The 18,547-nt window shown below is 39.2% G+C and overlaps 3 protein-coding genes, 1 long non-coding RNA gene and 1 pseudogene across 5 annotated transcripts in view; 3 read left to right on the top strand and 2 right to left on the bottom strand.

The window, feature by feature from the left end:
* The window catches only part of LOC146713977 (uncharacterized), a 125,335-nt gene that overhangs the window by 17,220 nt on the left and 89,568 nt on the right, over positions 1-18,547 (bottom strand). The gene's annotated exons all lie outside the window — the stretch shown is intronic.
* On the top strand, positions 2,625-4,571 carry LOC146713988 (uncharacterized; annotated as a pseudogene).
* LOC146713987 (uncharacterized) lies at positions 7,797-8,361 on the top strand. Its single transcript, XM_085450584.1, has 2 exons — positions 7,797-7,877; positions 7,985-8,361. The coding sequence occupies exons 1-2, from the start codon at positions 7,829-7,831 to the stop codon at positions 8,359-8,361; spliced, it is 426 nt and encodes a 141-aa protein (XP_085306710.1). The 5' UTR covers positions 7,797-7,828.
* Positions 9,606-13,288, bottom strand: LOC146713986 (uncharacterized). 2 transcript variants are annotated; one of them, XM_085450571.1, is made up of 4 exons: positions 13,154-13,288; positions 11,434-11,489; positions 10,967-11,326; positions 9,606-10,218 (listed from the first exon to the last, which is right to left on the bottom strand). In XM_085450571.1, the coding sequence occupies exons 1-4, from the start codon at positions 13,186-13,188 to the stop codon at positions 10,091-10,093; spliced, it is 579 nt and encodes a 192-aa protein (XP_085306697.1). In that variant the 5' UTR covers positions 13,189-13,288; the 3' UTR covers positions 9,606-10,090. The 2 variants fall into 2 exon arrangements, with proteins under 2 accessions (XP_085306697.1, XP_085306699.1); XM_085450573.1 differs by having other exon boundaries at positions 13,178-13,287.
* On the top strand, positions 13,273-18,472 carry LOC146713985 (uncharacterized). Its single transcript, XR_014918756.1, has 3 exons — positions 13,273-13,430; positions 16,429-16,682; positions 18,275-18,472. It is a non-coding gene; the product is annotated as an uncharacterized LOC146713985 (long non-coding RNA).

Raw genomic sequence — 18,547 nt, 5'->3', positions numbered from 1 at the left:
TCCTTTGACTACGATGACCTGGATGACTGAGAACCTTCACAGACACGTGGAGGCTCAGTTCGCCCTTCGTGGCATCTCGGCTGACGACACGAAATATCACCATGTGGTGGCTTCTCTCGACCCGCTAGCCACCCGTCGTGCGTTGACTCTCCTCCGGGACCCACCCACCCGAGGGAAGTACGCCGCCCTTAAGGAGCTGCTTCTTCGGCGCTATGCCCTCACCGAGGCAGAGCGAGCCGAGAAGCTCCTCTCCCTCTCAGGCCTGGTGGCGGCCTCGCCAACTCTCCGCTTCTGGGCACGAAGGATTATCGCTCCCTGGCTGAGGACGCGGATCGTATTCTCCTGGCTACCCGCTGGCCTGAGGCAGTGCCTCTGGCGTCCACTACAGCAGCAGCAGTGGCCAGGGCATTTTTGTCAACGTGGGTTTCGCGTTTCGGTCCCCCCGCCGACATTACCTCAGACAGGGGCCCCCAGTTCGTTTCCGAGCTTTGGTCTGCCATGGCTGACGGCCTGGGGGTCAAGGTCCACCGCACCACTGCGTACCACCCGCAGGCCAACAGGATGTGCGAACGTTTCCACCGGTCGCTTAAGGCCGCGTTCCGTGCTTCTCTCACAGATGGCAACTGGGTTGAGCGCCTTCCATGGGTTTTACTGGGGTTGCACTGCGCGGTTAAAGAAGACCTTGGGGTTTCCCCGGCTGAACTTGTCCTTGGTCAGCCCCTCCGGGTCCCCGGGGAATTCTTGCCTGAGAGCCCACCCCCGTGCTTCGCTCCCTCTGTGCTGTCTCTCCGTCCCCCAAGAGACTCGTTTTCTCTTCCTGGCCCAGTGCACCATTGTGTGCCTGACACCTTTGTTCCGAGGTCGTTGGACTCTTCGCAGTTTGTTTTTGTCAGGCATGACGCTCATAGGCCTCTGCTGCGTCCACTGTATGACGGCCCCTTTCGGGTTATTCAACCGGGCCGGAAGCATTTCCTTTTGGATTTTGGGGGTCGGCAGGAGGCTGTTTCTATTGACAGACTTAAACCAGCACATGTGCTTCTGGATGACCAGGTGGTGCCGGCTCAGGCCCCCCGCCATGGTCGCCCGCCTTCCACTGGACTGGACAACCCTGCTTCTTCCTCTGGGAGCGCCCCCCACCTGGCGGGGCCCGAGCTATCTTCAGTTTTTCCTGACCGCCCGTGCCAGCCTGGCCCTCAGGCTCGTTTCCCCTCCGCCAGCTCTCCACCTCCCCGGTTCAGCCGTTCTGGACGTTTAATTAAAGCAAGGGTTCTGGACTAGGGGATGACCCTACTGGGTGTTCGTGGTGGGGGGGGGGGGGGGGCATGTGTGGTGGACCACTGGAGGGCTCCACTCACACCCAGTTCTCAGGAAGTGTTGTTGCTGTGTTTTGGAGGGAAAGTGTTCAGTTCTGTGGTGATGAGTTATAAACGGGCAGTGTTTATCGAGAGCTCTCGTGTCGTCTGTGTTTACCTCCACAGTAGAATAAAAACAGAACAAGCTTTATTTTATCAATTCTTCTCAGTCTATAGATTCTTTTTTTCAGTCAAAGGGACACAAATAACAGCTGCTGTCTGTTTACCTGCTGGAGTTTAGATTGAGTAATTTAAGAATGCAGCATCTTTTAGAGACCTTGTACTTGAATGTGCACACACAACAAGTCAGTAGTTAAACATGGTTAGATTATTTAAATATCAAATGATGATCAGATGAACAGACCATTACCAAAGTGGTGTCTCTGTTCCTGAAGTTTTACATCTCATAATGTTTAAATGACTGGCTTCACGGTTAATTTGTTATTTTTGAAACACATTGGAACACACTCACTCATGTGAAACACATAGTAGCTAGGATTTAAAACATTGCATTTAGTTTTTTTTAAAAGCAAACTCACTCTGCTTTTAGAAAAGGATTAACTGTGATTAGAACTGTGGTTAAAACTCTGAGGAGCAGCTAAAATCTTTCCTTCTTCAACATATCCCTTTTGAGTTAAATGTAAACATCTAACACCTTTGAATCTGTGGAGTAAACATGCCCTGAGAAATATGCCATTGTGTTGTGCTGCCTGTGTTTAAGATGGACACACCCGCGTTACCAGGATGTCCATAAATGGTCAAAAAGAAGCCTTCAACTTGTCTGTGATGTCTGTGTGTAACATGTGCTTGTTAATGCACCAGTGCTACAATTTGTTTTCCAATATGAGTCATCTCACCCCACATTAGCTCATCATGGTATGAATGCCATTTTACTTCAAATAAATGACTGACTGAGAAAAGCAGAGGGACCTTTAGTCCAATGGGAAAGAAACAACAACAACACAGATTTGTTACTGGAAGCTTTTTTTTTTTTTATTAACCTAAATAAAGTTAAACATAACACATTAAATCACTCACTTAAACAAATAAACTCAGCTTAATATACTAAACCACAGATTTATATAGATTTCATTTGGTTTTGCTATTAAGATCATACATCATGATTTTTTTAACGCGCTGATGCATACTGGTCACTGGAGTGGACAGCTACTAAAACGTACATATCTCTTTAATGCACTGGTTTCTATGGTGGAACTGCATATTAGCCTTTAGAGTGCTCTCTGCTGCCATACTCCATTGAGGTCAATTCAGTGTTCAGTTAGTGCAACTGCAAGTAAATTTCCTCTGAATCAAAGATGGCAGACAAACTGCCACCCCTGCCGACCACTGCTTGCATATCCTGTCAATCCTTCTATGCTAGAAGATACCAACAGGTAAAAAAATATATGACAATATGCAGTAACATCTGGGAAGGATATTATCTGTTTGGAATAAGAAATTGTTATGTCTAATATGTAGAAAACTACGATAAACCATGTGTCCAATGAAGTGGACATCATGCATTACCCACTATATTTTTTTAACATAAGTCATAAGTTGCTTCACTGTTTCTTGGGACTGTTTGGTTATAAGTAAGCATATAATTGTTACATTTAAAAGTTACTCATTTAAAATATATATTTCTGTGCAGATCAGCTATAGTTTGAGTTACTATAATAATTATTTTATCATATTTTGTAGACTTCAAATGCAGCAAAGAATAAGGCAGCGTACAGAATAGTCCAGGAAATTCCATCCAGCTCCAGTGATGATGATTTCATTGATGAGTGCAGTGATGATGAGTTCAGTGATAAGTCCAGTGATGATGAGTGGCTGCCAGAAAAGAACAGAGACATAGGAGCTACTTATGATGTAGACACAGACAGTCAGGGTACAGAAAGTGAGAATGATGAGGCCCAGGATGAAGAGGAAGGTCAGCATGATCAGGGAGCTGTGATGAGCACATGACACCTGACCATACTGAAGCCCGCAAAAATGTTTGGAAAGTCTAAAACAATGACTTCGATGGAGACGTGCCTCCTATCTAGGAGAGTGGAAATTTAATGTGGAGGGGATGGATCCCATAGATTTCTTCAGACATCTGTTTCCAGTGGATCTATGACCATATAACACCAACTTGTATGCTCTACAAAAAGGGAAAGAAACTTTGTCAGTAACAGGAGAAGAGATGCAGGTTTTTTAGGGATCAACCTGATCATGGGGTACATTCGGTATCCTAGGGCACGAATGTACTGGTCTAGTGAGGACGGTCTTCGTCTTGGAATAGTTGCAAGTGCCATGTCTGTAAACAGATGTGAGCAAATCCTGAGATACCTGCACTTTGTAGATAACTTGACTTACCAGCCAGCAAACACAAACAGGCTCTTCAAAATAAGACCAATTCTATGTGCTCTTAAGGAGACATTCAAGGCAGCAGCAGACCCTGATGAATTTCAGTCAGTAGATGAGCAGATAATTCCTTTCAAAGGCCTACTGTCAAGGGAGTTCAACTTTTTTTTCATGTCTTGAGAAGAATAAAAACACTTAAGAAAAAAATCTCGACCAAGGCTTTCATAATTCATGCATCAGAGGGTTAAATAAATAATTTCACATTTTGAGCAAAAAGTCATCACTTTGTTTGTAATGAAATGTATTTTCAAGATAATTGTATCTGTGTTTTTGTGATGTCATGAGCACTTGTGTTTTGGTTTGTTTATGTAACCATGGAGATTAAAAGCCGTTAAGTTGTTTGTAGTGAAATGCATTTTCAAGATAATTGTATCTGTGTTTTTGTGATGTGATGAGCACTTGTGTTTTGGTTTGTTTATGTAACCATGGAGATTATTCAGAGGTTTGTATCATACTGATTCCTCCAAGCTAAGATAATCATTATATTTACCTGTCAGTCAAGTATCCTGGCCCAACCCAAGCCTCTCAGAGACTGTTGTTAAAGAGATGTTAGAGATACTGAAGAGAACCTGTCAATAATCGAAAACTACACAACTGTGACATCTGAGCTCCATTTTCATGTTTCAGTTTCCATAATGAAACTAAAATGTGGTTCTTGACCATAAAAATGTTCAGATAGTAAACAATAAATTGAATTCTGTTAAGGCTACATTCCACTTTATTTACAGGCAGGCTAAATGTCTAAATTATAAAATTTAAGCAATAACATATAACTTTGTATCAGTTAAAAACTACTTTCTTTCGTTGTTAAATTCAAGGTCATTTAGTTTAAAATGAATTGTTGGTTGCTGAAAGTTGTTTACATAGTCCGGAGTGTAGTTGCCTCTTAAAAAACTGCATTTGTCATTATCCAGGGGTTTGGGCTTGAATTCCTTTAAAACTGCCTATAATAATTACTTTTATTTATTGTCTAGGTTCTCTATATTTTATGTTGTCTGTGTATTCAGTTCTTGTGATAAGGTAGTTCTGCAGTAATTGTAACAATAGTTGTTACAATAGCTGTTATAATTTTGTCCTTTTGTCTCTTTCTCTTGATTGTCTGCATCTGTGTTATGTGTAAAAATAGTCCTGTCATTCCCTCACTCTGTCATAGCATCTGTTGACCCTACTGTGTGTGTTCCTTGTTATTACTTCCGAAGATTTGTTAATTTGTTAATTTCCTGGGTGTGTGGTTTGTTGGCCTTTTGGTAGTCTTCACTGACGGACATCGGTCAAAATAAAGCCTTGTGTTTACCTCTAACCCTACATTTGGGTTCATTAACATCCAGTTTGCTGCAGCCTGTTCGAAGAAAAGTTCACAGATGACTACTGACCTCACCTGAAGAGACTATTAGACTAAATCATATGAAACACGATGAAGGACACATAGTGCTTGTGGCAAGCAGGTTGACAAAGAATAGAACAAAAGCCCACAAACATCCAAAAGAAAACTGGAGGCTGGAGAACTATTCCTGAACACCTAAAAGAAATTATTTGTGTTTCAATAAACTTCTGTACCTATTTCACATTTAATATTTCTTGTGGCGAAATGTAAAAGAATGAGGAGTGGCTCAAGACTTTTGCACAGTGCTGTACTATAAGGTATGGCTCTCTCTTTTAGTAAATGTTATGTCAATAAACTAAATGTGGTAAAACTAGACATTGAAGTATCAGCGCATGTATATAGAAGATTTAGATTATAGATGGGATGCAGTGATGTCATCTACCACATGATCATCTTAGCTATAAATCAGTGACTTTTAAACCTCATTCTGGTCACCTTGTTAACTGCAAGCAGGTATAATCAGGGAAATTTATTATAACATTTCTGTGATCATAATGTCAGATTTTATCACTTCTCGTATGTTGATGCAACAGCTGTCTTAATTCAAACTATAATGATGATCAGATGAAAAGTCTGCTTTTTTCCCATGTTATCTTATTCAGGCCTACAGCCCAGTGCTAATTCAGGTTTTTCCTGCTGAACTTTTTTTTCTTTCTTCTTTTGGCAAAGACCACATAACCTGTGAGCTGTAGCCAAAAGTGAAAGTTTAAAGAGAAATGAAGTCAAGTTTGAACAAGTAGTGAGGTGATGATTGGCTGATCAGCAAACCGGAGGCAGATCACTCCGCCTATTGTGAGGCAATATAAAAGCAGGAGTCAGAGTAAACTGCAACACTGGAAGGACTTGTTAAAGATAATAAACAGTTTGCAAATGAAAGAAGAGGAGAACACTGCTGTATGTATTATATATTTTAATGTATTTTTTTCTCCTTCTGGTCTGTTTTTATGTTTATTTGTATCAATTATCCATACAACATGAACCTGAATGCATGCAATGCCAGTGTGTCATATTTGAAACAGACAGTGTTTTGTGAGTTTTTGAGACTTCTACATCATCTGTGTATTTTTTTCCCCTCTGAGAAATCTAAATATTTGCACAATATATTTTTAAGCAATTAAAAAAATGTCAGATGCAGCAAATATGATACAAATTAAAAGCCAAAAATGAAAATGAAAATTTCTATTTTTTCTTTAATGTGTTTGTTTGTTTGTTTGTTTTTTCCACTGTGGTTCATTAAAATCTTGAACCAGAAATTTCTGGCGATTATTTCATGGTTGACGTTTTACATGGTTAGACAATCATTTTCTCAAGCAGTGAGGTATGAAAGGTTAATTTATCATCACTTTGATTTGAATACAAAAACATACACAATCAGGCAGTCAGACTTTTAAAAACTTTAAATTCAATTTCCAAGTGTAGGAAGGACTAGGGAAGAGTAAAAAAAAGAGGATTGAGAGGTGTGGGATTTTTGCAGCTTGGCAAACCTCACCACGTTGTAGGCTAGCCAAGAAATATATTATTTCAATTTTTTTTCACTGTTGGAGGTGTTCCAACAGGATAAACAGCAGCCACTAAAAGAGCAGCACAATTAATATAGACACACAGAGGCAGACTTCAAACTCCCAGAACAAAAACTGCAGAAAGCTGCAGGAGTCAGTGTGTGTCAAAATATGTCAAATGTTACAAACACTGCCATAGCCAATGATCTTACAGTGATTTAGAAGATTTGACCAACCAAAAATTAATTTTGAAAAATCTTTTTAATAAATTCTGAAAGTTTGTCTGGGTACAAATTCTGGAAATGGCTAAAAGTTTGCTAAAAAGCGTCAGTTTCACAGTGATTGAACATGCTGCAAATGTAAACTTTAAAGATAAAATATCGTCACTGTGTGAAAATTATTCTTATTCTATTCAAATTTCAGGTGGATATTGTGAACCTGCTAAGAAGAGCACATTAAAATATAAAATATGCATCTCTGTTGTCATAAGATGGTCTTATCTAACAGGTCCGACCTTATGCTTAACTAAAACATAAGTAATTAGTAAAAACAAACATAGCAAGGTAAAGGGCAGAGCCAGTTAACTTTATAATATCCTCATCCACCTAACAAGAAAAGTATGTGGCTGCTTGACACAAGCTATCCATGCCAAATAAAAGTTAACAAAATTCTGATTAACTGGTAAGGTTTGACTAATTAATACAAAGAGTCTAGTTATAAAATAACCAATATCCAAAAAAACATTTGTTCTACATTAACTGCTGCTTTTTTTTTTAAAACAATGGTTGGTGGCTTATTGTGCTGTAAGCTAGTAATCAATATAGTATACTGTGGTGTAGTAAATACTTATAGAAAAGCTATTTATATGTTAACTTGCGTTCAATTCCCCTTTTGTATCTTAATGTGACAGAAAAACATTTTGTCAGCCCTGAAAACTTTAAAATGTCAAATATTTTCAGAATAAATTAAAGTGCAGGTTTGTCTTCTGGTTGCTTCCATTGCAGTGGTTGTCGTTCATGTAGTTTTGGTCAGTCAGTGTAAAAATCAGGATCATGAACAGGATCAGATGTTGTAATGAGTGAATGAAGTCAGACTGTAGTTTTTTTTTCTTCTAGCTGTACTGACTGACCTTTGACCTCATGTGTTGATGACTCTTCACCTCTGTCTCCTCTCACAGGGAGAAGATGATCTGCAGGATCCTGCTGCTCATCATCCTCACCTCATGTGTCTCTGGTTAGTTTACAGCTTCACTTTATGAACTCCAAATAAAGCTCAACAACAGATTTGTTCCAGTTCTCAGTGTGTCTGCTCCTCTCTTTCCCTCTCTGTCTCCTCAACAGGATCATTTGTAGTCAATGTGACACAGACCTGCTATCAGGCAAAGGAGAACCACAACATCACACTGGAGTGGACGTTCACCACCAAACCTGACAGATCCTGGACCTACATCTTCATCCTCTGTAACCTGATAACTGAGGATAAACTCTCAGTCCTGTATCATGTCCATGAAGGTGTTGAGGTGTCAGAGTCTCAGGATGAAAAGTTTTCAGGACGAGTCCAGAGTGACAAAGACGCCCTCAGAGAAGGACGAATCAGACTGCAGCTGTCCAGACTCAGGACTGATGACTCGGGTCTGTACCTGTGTGAGGTCAACACTGATTATGGCTTCAGTGTTGGAATATGTCGACTAAACGTCACCGGTGAGATTATGCAGTAAAACATTTATATCATGTTTAGCAGTACTTTGCATAAATAGAAATGCTCTCTTTGTCCTTTACAAATTTGTTGTGAAATGAATTCTAATATTTGTTCTTTAAAAAAACAAACAAAAAAAGCCTTAAATAAATCAAATTTGTTTGGTCTCTCTGCAGCAGTGCCGGATTGTCCTGAATGTGAGAGAAAACCGGAGACATCAAACACAGAAATTCAACAATTCACAGGTGTCTACTGTGGACTGTCAGCAGTTGTGCTACTTTTCTGCTGCTTTTCTTTCATTTACTATCTGCATAGAAAACAGAATTTTTACTCAAAGCTCAGTGATGCATGTCAGTCAGTTTCCAGATGATCAGTAGAAACAGTCTGACATGTTTTCCTTTAAGTGCTCTTTGCAAGTGTTACATGTAGGGCCAGAAATCGAAAAATTTCCAAGTCAATCTTTTTTTTAAATGACATTTAAAATGTCATGGCCATGAGATACAAGCTCTGATGTATTTCAGTATACAAACCTTCAAAGTTGTATTTTGCACAGGTGATATTAAACTGTCAATGGTGAGACATCCCTTTTCCCAGAGTTGAACATCATAAAGTTAAGACTCGTATAAGCTAAAAAACTGCAATGATTCAATGAAATCTGTTTAACATCCTGATGGATGTACTCATGTAGGTTCAAGCTGATAAAAACTGCATTTTAGTTGTTATATAACAGAGAGTGCATTAGGACACATGCTGGTCTGAGAATAAGTGTCATGATACACAATAATGGACATCAAATGGAAGTTTTTTATCCTCTGTTTTTTGTTTGTTTGTTTGTTTGTTTAAGACACATCATCATATTGTCACTCATCAGACAGATGATGAAATGTGCACTGTGTTCACTTTACGGTAATCATGCAGGGAAACACCTCTACCTCACGCAGCACGTGCAGATATAAATTCAGTGTTTAATGTTTTTACTGTTGTAATGTTGAAAGGATTCAGATTAATCATGTTAACAATGATGACGATCTGACGTGTTGTAAACTGTCATGGAGTTGTGTGTAGCAAAGGACATTATACTTAATATTATGTACATATCATGTAAATGTACACAACAGACATCTCTACAGGTTCACTTATATCTGTGTTAAATTTAGAGTTAAACACAGCTGGTAGAGCTCCTATAGCTCTCAGTCCAATGTACAAAAATGTCTGTCCCAAAATCTCTTGAAGTAAAGGTTTAATGACTTATTTTGTAAAAAGAAGTCAGACTGTTTGTGTTTCATTTATTGTTTCCTCCATATAATACAAAAAACACAGAAAGCCGTAAGGGCTGCTACTTGCTGCAGTCTAACATAAAGAAATGGTTCTCCCTTTAAGTTTTTCCTCTAGCTGATCAGAGGCCACTGTTTGGTGAAGGGCATCAACATGTTTAACATAAATGTATATGGAATTGATTTACACTGAAAATTAAGCTGTAGAATATCTGGATTTCAGCTAATAATGTTTGTTTTAATACATAATAGATTTATATATAGTACACGGAGGGAACCTACGCAAACATGGGGAGAACATGCAAACTCCACACAGAAAGGCAATTATATATATATATATATATATATTTATAATACTTCCTTATGTTTTTGGTTTTTTTGTCAGAAAACATTCAGATTGAAAGTAGCAACATAAAACATAGGAGATGAAGTAGTTCATTTTAAAAGAGGACTTTCTATCTTATGTTTTCTAAAAGACTACACAAGACCCTGAACGGCAATAATGATCAAAAATATCATGCCACTAACTATTAAAAATGCACTCTCTAAAACTCCCAGAACAATTTTAATTTGATCCCAGTAGTTCTTATTTCGACTTTCAGCACCTGCAAGAAGAAAAAACAGATGAACTTAGAATCCTCTTGATCAAAACCTTCCCATATCACAGCCTCGCACTTCCGGCCTTCTTGGTCTTCGAAGGACCCGGCCAACGTAGACCAAGAAGGCCGGGTCCTCCGAAGGATGCAGCCTATGAATTGGCAATTAGCTGTTATGTCCCTCTGAGTCACTGATTCTGTCACTATTAAGCTAGTCTATAAGTTAGTTTATTAGCCGGAGCCAACCAACCACATAATGTAATGCTCTGTACTGACAGAAGATGGTGCTACTACTACTGAATTACTTATTTCTTAAATTCAGCTTAACAGACAGTGTTACATCTATCTCATTTTTTGAGAGCATGGCTGAATGATGTAAATTATCCTTTATATTTGTAGTGTTTCATGTCCTCTTTAACAGAGAGAATAACACAAGGGGATACGATGGAGGAAAACACTCAGGTGGCTTCTTAAACTCCATAAATACAAATACCAAGAATAACTAAAATATAACTATAACTAGAGTTTAAAAATAAAGTTAAATAAAGAAACTACATACAAATAAAATTAAGAAGCAAATAGAAAACCCTTAATTTGGAGCTATTTTTCAGCCATGACTAGACTCATAAACAACTGTAGAGTAAATTTTACAGGACATAAACAAATTAAAAAATCAGACAAATAAAAGAAATCTCCACATACTGCTCAGTGTGACACTGATAATTATCCTTTAAAAAAGGTGAAATAAATAACTTACCAGAAACACTGACTCTGCATCTGGCAGAACTGAACCTGTAATCAGTGTTGACCTCACACAGGTACAGACCCGAGTCATCAGTCCTGAGTCTGGACAGCTGAAGTCTGATTCGTCCTTCTCTGAGGGCGTCTTTGTCACTCTGGACTCGTCCTGAAAACCTTTTATTCTGAGACTCTGACACCTCAACACCATGAATGACACGATACAGGACAAAGTGTTCATGGCGAGCAATAAGGCAACAAATGATGTTGAGAGTTTTGGTGGATCTGTCAGGTTTGGTGGTGAACGTCCACTCCAGTGTGATGTTGTGGTTCTCCTCTGCCTGATAGCAGGTCTGTGTCACATTGACTACAAATGATCCTGTTGAGGAGACAGAGAGGGAAAGAGAGGAGCAGACACACTGAGAACTGGAACAAATCTGTTGTTGAGCTTTATTTGGAGTTCATAAAGTGAAGCTGTAAACTAACCAGAGACACATGAGGTGAGGATGATGAGCAGCAGGATCCTGCAGATCATCTTCTCCCTGTGAGAGGAGACAGAGGTGAAGAGTCATCAACACATGAGGTCAAAGGTCAGTCAGTACAGCTAGAAGAAGGAAAATCTACAGTCTGACTTCATTCACTCGTCACAACATCTGATCCTGTTCATGATCCTGATTTTTACAGTGAAAGCTCTTCTTCTGATGCTGGTTGCCTTCTGTTTTCTGTCAGGATGATCCCACACTGCTTCAACAAGTTTGAGATCCTCTGGAGAGGTCAAGCCATGACTGACTGTGTGAAATGTATGCATTTCTACCGAGCTGTACTTTTAAGGCTAAAGAAGCTGCCAGTCTGATTTTTTTCCAGATTTTATTTCATAGTGTACAAAATCTGAACGTATCTGAATCGGCATTCATAATTGCATCAATTTTGACTGGCTGAAATACATCCCCAAACTAGGACTCGACATTTACAAACGATTTATAGATGACTGTAGAGACTCGCTGTTGTACCACTCTCCTTACCTCTTCTTTATATACGGATCATGAATTGAACTAAATGTTTTAAATTTGGTATAATAACTCTATAAGACCTATTGCTACTGCATCCCATTTCTTGTGAAGCAGGGGAAGTGAGTTCATTCAAAGAGTGGCTGGGCTCTCCCTCAAAGATATGGGGAGGTCAGTAATTCAAGAGGGACTCAAGAGTTGCTAATCCTACACATTGAAAGGAGACAGTTGAGGTAGTTTGGGCATCTAATTAGGATGCCTCCTGGACGCTTCTAAGGTTTCTAGGTGAAGTGTTTCGGCATTTCCTACCACTAAGAGGCTCCGGGGCAGACCCATGGCTTATTGCTGACATTAGGCTTAGGAACAGCTCGGTGTCCCCATGGATGAGCACAAAGATTGTTGGGCTGACGGAGGTCTGGGTTTCCCCGCATAGAGTTTTGAGCCCACAACATGAACACAGATAGCAGTAAAGGGTGGATGCATGGATGACTGTGTAAGTTAGTGTACCCTGAGACTGTTCTACCTGTTACAGTTTCTTAAGAAATTATTCTTGCTAAATGTCTCAGTTAGATCTGGTAATGTCTCCAATATTCTGACAAATTTCAGTCTGGGAAGTTCCCATCAATATTATGAAAGCAGCAAAAACATCTAAGTTTCTTTTTTTCTTCCTTTTATTTTTTTAATGACTGTGATACTTAATTTGGGCCCTGTGGCAAATAATAACTGGATAAATAGATAAATAGTCCAGTTTATTATACTGGAATTAGATGAGTTAGTGAGCTTTTACTGTGAATGAGAAAGAACCCAGGTATTGTCTCATTTAGGGCTTATTGCTCTCTGCTGCAAATATTAAACACTCAGTGCTGTCTGCGTTAAGCTGCAGAAAATAGTTTGCCATCCAGCCATTAATTGCCTTAAGACAATCCATTAGAATGGATAGTTTATCCAGTTCACAAGGTTTAAAGTGCTACATACAGATAATAGGAAAATAATTTAAAACTACTACTAATAAGGTGTAATGACAAGATCTATAATAAGAATAACAAAGGTCTTAAAACAGATCCTTGCAGAACACCACATGAAAATTCAGTTACATCTGACCAAAGGTTTTCCACTGAGAGAAAGTAAGGTTCCCTGCCAAGAAATCCCTACTATAAATCTGCTGTTCTTTTTTTGCACTTAAAAATATAAATACTAACATAAACAACTGGAGCGATACATACTCCTGCTGCATCCTCTTCTTTGAGTTGGTATCTGTTTCCAAAAACAACCTCCAGCTCTGTTATGCATCTTCAGTCCGCCCAAACTGCCCAAAGACACCAAGTTGATATGCAGTGTTACTTTTTATGCTGTATACATAAACAAGTAGCTGGCTGCTCACAGATAGGCATTTTGGCATCAGTCTCTGTGGTTTCATTTTTAACATAGAGTGAACACTATGTTATCATCTCTGCACATTCAGCAGTTTACCAACAGGTAAGGATGTGGATTTTTTTTTAATGAGGTTAGGATAAGTTAATGCATTACACTAGAAATGCATGAACTCTTCTGGTTCACCTTTGTAAAGGGATTGATTTACAGGTGAGTTTACTGCAATGATATTTTCATAATCTATAACTCAGACTACATCTCGATTTCAAATGTCAGCATTTATTTTTCCATCTTCAACTTACAGAAAAAAATGTCAAGTATTGTTCACAATCCTTTCAGATACTTTAAATAATTCAGGTGAAATGAGGTTTAAACTGTTTGTGTTTCATGTCTGTACAGTTAGTAACAGTTCTGTAATAGTTTAAGTGCACAATAAGAAATGCAATATTGTTCATTTGGGTTCCTTTAGGTCTTCAGAGCTTCTAGAAACACTTCTACAAAGAAGCTGCAGTTTACATTCTACCATAGTCAGAGTCTCCATCTGTTTATCTTTAGAAATTACATTTGGATCAACACAGATGATTTGAGTGTGTATAGATCCTGAAGCACTTTAAATAATCTGTAGCCAAAGTATATCCGTGTTTAATTGAGTTGCTATTACAAAAGAAAAGAAAAATATATCACTGAAGATTAAATGTGTGAAGGAAATCTGCACTTTTTTGTGTGTTAGCACCAATTTCTGACAGCAAGAAGGCTGTGAATTAGAGATATCAAATTATTCTTATCTCCCTAAATACAGAAATGTGTTCAGTATACACAGCTATCACGCCCTCTGGTCATGACTTATTAACTGGGAGGACGAGAAACTCCTTCTAGTTTCAACTACCTTTACTTGATACAGAACGAACTGTATTCATGTTTAAACTGTCATTATTACCCATATTCATGTTATCTATGCAGTAAACTGAAGCATCGCTTCCTTTTCCTGAGAGTTCATAACACATTATAAAAACTTTACACCTACAACTTACTTGTAATCAGCAAGAAAACATGGTGCAGATAAGGTACACATAACAGAGAACTCTCCAGACTCTCAGCTTTAATCGTGACAGTTCTTTCTTCATTTCCTCAACAAGGAGGTTTGTTGTCAAACGGATTTCAAACATCAAAAAGGCAGAGGAGGAGGAGACCATTAACATCAGTTTGGACAGTCGGATCCAAACAGATATCTCTCTCATCAATGGGATTTGTTTTTACCAGTTGGATAAAATTTTATATAAAATGATAAAAGGTGTTGAGGACTCCCTACACACAGTCTGCAGGATGGGTTCAGTGTGACAGAGACACTCTGGGGGGAAGAAGAGTCAGACTTCGTCTGCCCGGAGTCACAGCTCAAGTCTCTGGAAAATATCCACTCCTTAAGCCATTAACAACCAAGTGGTCGAGCACATAAGACATTTCCCATTGCTTTTTTCTTGGTGGAGTAGTTAAAGGGTTAAGCTAACTGTCTGCACTCATAAATAAAGATTTACCAGAGAGAGAAGACCATAATAAAATCATCTGTCTATGCCATTATCTGCAGATGAGTCAGAAGGGAAAAAACTACTAGGTGAAACTGTGCACCCTAAAGCCTGAGATTATACTTCACAGCTCTCACAAGTATTTGTTGACTTTAGTGCAGGACAATGTCACAGTTTTGTTTTATATTATCTGTGATGGTGTATAGGAATTTCTTTTACTTATGTATTAATCACATTATTTTATTGTATGATACCTTGGTGCCACTGGATTCTAACATGTCTCACACTCATGCAGTTAGACAGATGGTGGGGGTCTAGTAAGGATGTTGGGGGGAAGCAGACAGCTCCACAGGAAGAATCTTTTCTCTCTTTGAGGACTCTGTGAGGTAGCAAGGGAGTGTGAACCTTAAGGTGTGAAACAGCTGTGTACTGTATTTTGTTCCTGGAGAAGGTTTTTAACTGAGAGCCATGCTAGGCTCAGGGAGACTCTGCTGACCGTCTGCCCCGCGGTCATGTAGGCTCTCCACAAGCTTGGTTTGTCTGTTCTTTGTTTTTGATTAAAGAATGTTAGCTACCGCTCACCGCTCGTCTGCAGGCTTTATTTAAAGGGAAACTTCCACAACAATGGCTAACTAAGACAGCACATCCTGCACAGCTCACTAGCAACCGAGAGATAGGAAATCATTCACCCCCACACCTACAACCATTTATGGATTAGCAGTGGCTCTAACATTGAAAGAACACTCATGCAAGCATAGGAATAGAGAGGTTAGATAGATTAGATTAGATAAAACTTTATTAATCCCTTGGGTGGGTTCCTCTGGGAAATTCGGTTCCCAAATAGCACAGCACCAACAGAAGTTACAGAATGTGAGCAGAAATATACTATATATACACATATATAAATCCAGGACATATATAAATACAGAGAATACAAAAGGGATAAATAGGAATAAGAATACAAAGGAATTGCACATTTCAAATATTGAACTCTATTGCACTGTTGGATATTAACAAAAAGTATTGCACAAAAGGTAATTGCACAGTGAAGTGAAGAGGCACTACAGCTTAGTTGTTCCCCCCTCCTTTGTCCTCCTGTTTCCCCTCTCTCTCCCCTCCAGAGAGGAGTTAAACAGTCTGATGGCGTGTGGGACAAAGGAGTTTTTAAGTCTGTTGGTTCTTGTCTTTGGGAGAAGCAACCTGTCACTGAACAGACTCCTCTGGAATAGCATGCAAAGGCTGCATGGAAATGCAACACTGCTAACTATTGAAGCACAACAAGTCAAAAATATTCAACAAAGAATTAAATACCACGAATTAAAGATAGGCAGTTTATCAAATTTATTAGATTTTTCTTTTGTTTAACCAATTTTAAACTTTCTTTCTTCTTGGAATGATTCATCTGATATCAAATAAAAGTTCTGAAATATCTTAAAACAGGCGCAAAACACGAACATCAAGGCATCAAGCTGTTTGCCTGAATTTGAGCAAAGTAAGACCACTTCTTGCATGTGTAGCCCTGACAATGCTGTTTGTTAACATAAAGTATCCAGTGCTTCTGACTCTCTTTAGTCTCTGTACAGCTCTTCAGACTGTGGCATTGTAAAGAAACCACGGCAGACCCAATGACGTTTTCGTGCTTTTCAGCATCTTTACTGACTTGCTTTCATCAGCGGTTGTCATTTCCACACGGCTGGAGCACAAACACCAACAGCAACAATAACCAGGACCCAGTGCAGACTTTTTATGTCGGTGAGGCATGATTGCAGATGCCGTGCAGTTGCATCCACCTCCCCTGCAGCAGCAGCGCAGACCACGCCCCACCACAGGCATAAAAGTATGTTTGACGTTATTTTGATAAGTGGTGTAAACTGACATTGTGAACTGCTAAACAGCACGTTTTAAAATAAGAAAAAGATTAAAGATTAAAAAGCAGAGAAGCTGACCAGTTTCTGTAACTCCCTCTGTTTTACTGCTTTTATCATTTTCATTTGACTATTACAGCCACGTCATGATAGTGGTATGGCAATTCAGTGCTGTTTTGCATTTTAATTTTTGCTGAAGGAGAATTCAGGACAGGTGATTTACACAGCAGGTGCCAGGACAGCTGACCTGGTTGAGTCAGCAGTCTGTGCACTGCAGGCTAACACCCATCTGTGTAGCGGCCTGGGTTGAAGTCTTTCAAAGTGTTTAATGTCTGTGGAAAACAACATTATACTGACACTGATAACTCTGTGTCCAACTGTGAAAGATTTACTGCATTACATGAAAGTGTGACATTACGGTTTTGCTGAAGTTTTATAGGAATTTGTTTTAGATTATGTATCAGTGCTTTATCTCCACTTATTGTATACTGTCTCTTTCAATCCTGCAGTGCAACACTAGTATGGAATCAGCATCAATTCAGCTAAACCCTAGAAATTTGTTTAAGTAAAATACCCCATGCTGTGCAGTTATGCTGCAAAAGATGTAGGCTGCTGGGGATTCCCGTGATGCATTGAGTATTTCTTCTTCAGTCACCTTTCTCACTCAGTATGTGTTAACAGACCTCTCTGCACTGAATCATATCTGTTATTAATCTCTGTCTCTCTTCCACAGCATGTCTTTATCCTGTCTTCCTTCTCTCACCCCAACCAGTCGCAGCAGATGGCCCCGCCCCTCCCTGAGCCTGGTTCTGCTGGAGATTTCTTCCTGTTAAAAGGGAGTTTTTCCTTCCTACTGTCGCCAAAGTGCTTGCTCATAGGGGGTCATATGATTGTTGGGTTTTTCTCTGTATGTATTATTGTACGATCTACTGTACAATATAAAGCGCCTTGAGGCGACTGTTCTTGTGATTTGGCGGCATTTAAATAAAACAACTTGAATTGAATTGAATTATTCCAGTTATGATTGGATGCGACAGTGTGACTCAATGTCCAGTTGTATCCCTGAGAGTGTACCGGAGGAGGTTGTGTTTCTGAAACAGAAGGTCCACAAATGAAAAATGTCTGTTTTGTGAAAGTGAAGTATGATCTAAAAAGTGTCAAGTATCCGAATGATGACTAATAACCATAGCTGGCAACTCAGTCCAGTTTTTTTTTTTTTTTTTTTCATTGCATTGACTAAATTACAAAAAATTGCTTATATCTATTTTAACACTGCAGGATTGTTTCTTGTTTCCCTCAGTAACACTACATTTAGTAGGAAATTAGAAGAGTTTATTTTTAATTCTGTCATGCTGACAGAATGACATTAAATGACAGTAGAACATCCTTCAACATAATGAATGAAACAGCAAACAGATCAATAGAAAATACTGTTTTTCCACATGAAATCACACATTACTTAAAGCAAATTATGCTGTACTTAAAATTACAGTATAATCATATCAGATTTGTTCCAGTTCTCAGTGTGTCTGCTCCTCTCTTTCCCTCTCTGTCTCCTCAACAGGATCATTTGTAGTCAATGTGACACAGACCTGCTATCAGGCAGAGGAGAACCACAACATCACACTGGAGTGGACGTTCACCACCAGACCTGATGGATCCACAAACTCTGTTTCCATCAGGTGTCAACACAAGACTAATTTTAAAACCTTTGGCTTCTATCATGTGTCCAATGGTGTTGAAGTGTCAGCATCTTCAACTGTCCAGAACTGTCCAGACTCAGAACGATGACTCGGGTCTGTACCTGTGTGAGGTACTGATCATGGTGCTGGTTATG

This window comes from Copadichromis virginalis, linkage group LG3 (assembly GCF_057382275.1).
Source record: "Copadichromis virginalis isolate Kocher_CV1m ecotype Utaka linkage group LG3, C_Virginalis_male_GT1.1, whole genome shotgun sequence".
In the NCBI taxonomy this organism is placed as follows: domain Eukaryota; kingdom Metazoa; phylum Chordata; class Actinopteri; order Cichliformes; family Cichlidae; genus Copadichromis; species Copadichromis virginalis.
This window is presented reverse-complemented; position numbering and strand designations above follow the sequence as displayed.

What these genes read in the sequence shown, in the direction of transcription:
- LOC146713987 (XM_085450584.1), top strand. Translation starts at nt 7,829, where the DNA reads ATGATCTGCAGGATCCTGCTGCTCATCATCCTCACCTCATGTGTCTCT. An exon ending in CCTCACCTCATGTGTCTCTG is followed by an intron (nt 7,878 to 7,984) that starts GTTAGTTTACAG and finishes TCTCCTCAACAG; the next exon opens with GATCATTTGTAGTCAATGTG.
- LOC146713986 (XM_085450571.1), bottom strand. Translation starts at nt 13,188, where the DNA reads ATGCAGCAGGAGTATGTATCGCTCCAGTTGTTTAT. An exon ending in CCTCACCTCATGTGTCTCTG is followed by an intron (nt 11,327 to 11,433) that starts GTTAGTTTACAG and finishes TCTCCTCAACAG; the next exon opens with GATCATTTGTAGTCAATGTG. An exon ending in ATGCAGAGTCAGTGTTTCTG is followed by an intron (nt 10,219 to 10,966) that starts GTAAGTTATTTA and finishes TTCTTCTTGCAG; the next exon opens with GTGCTGAAAGTCGAAATAAG.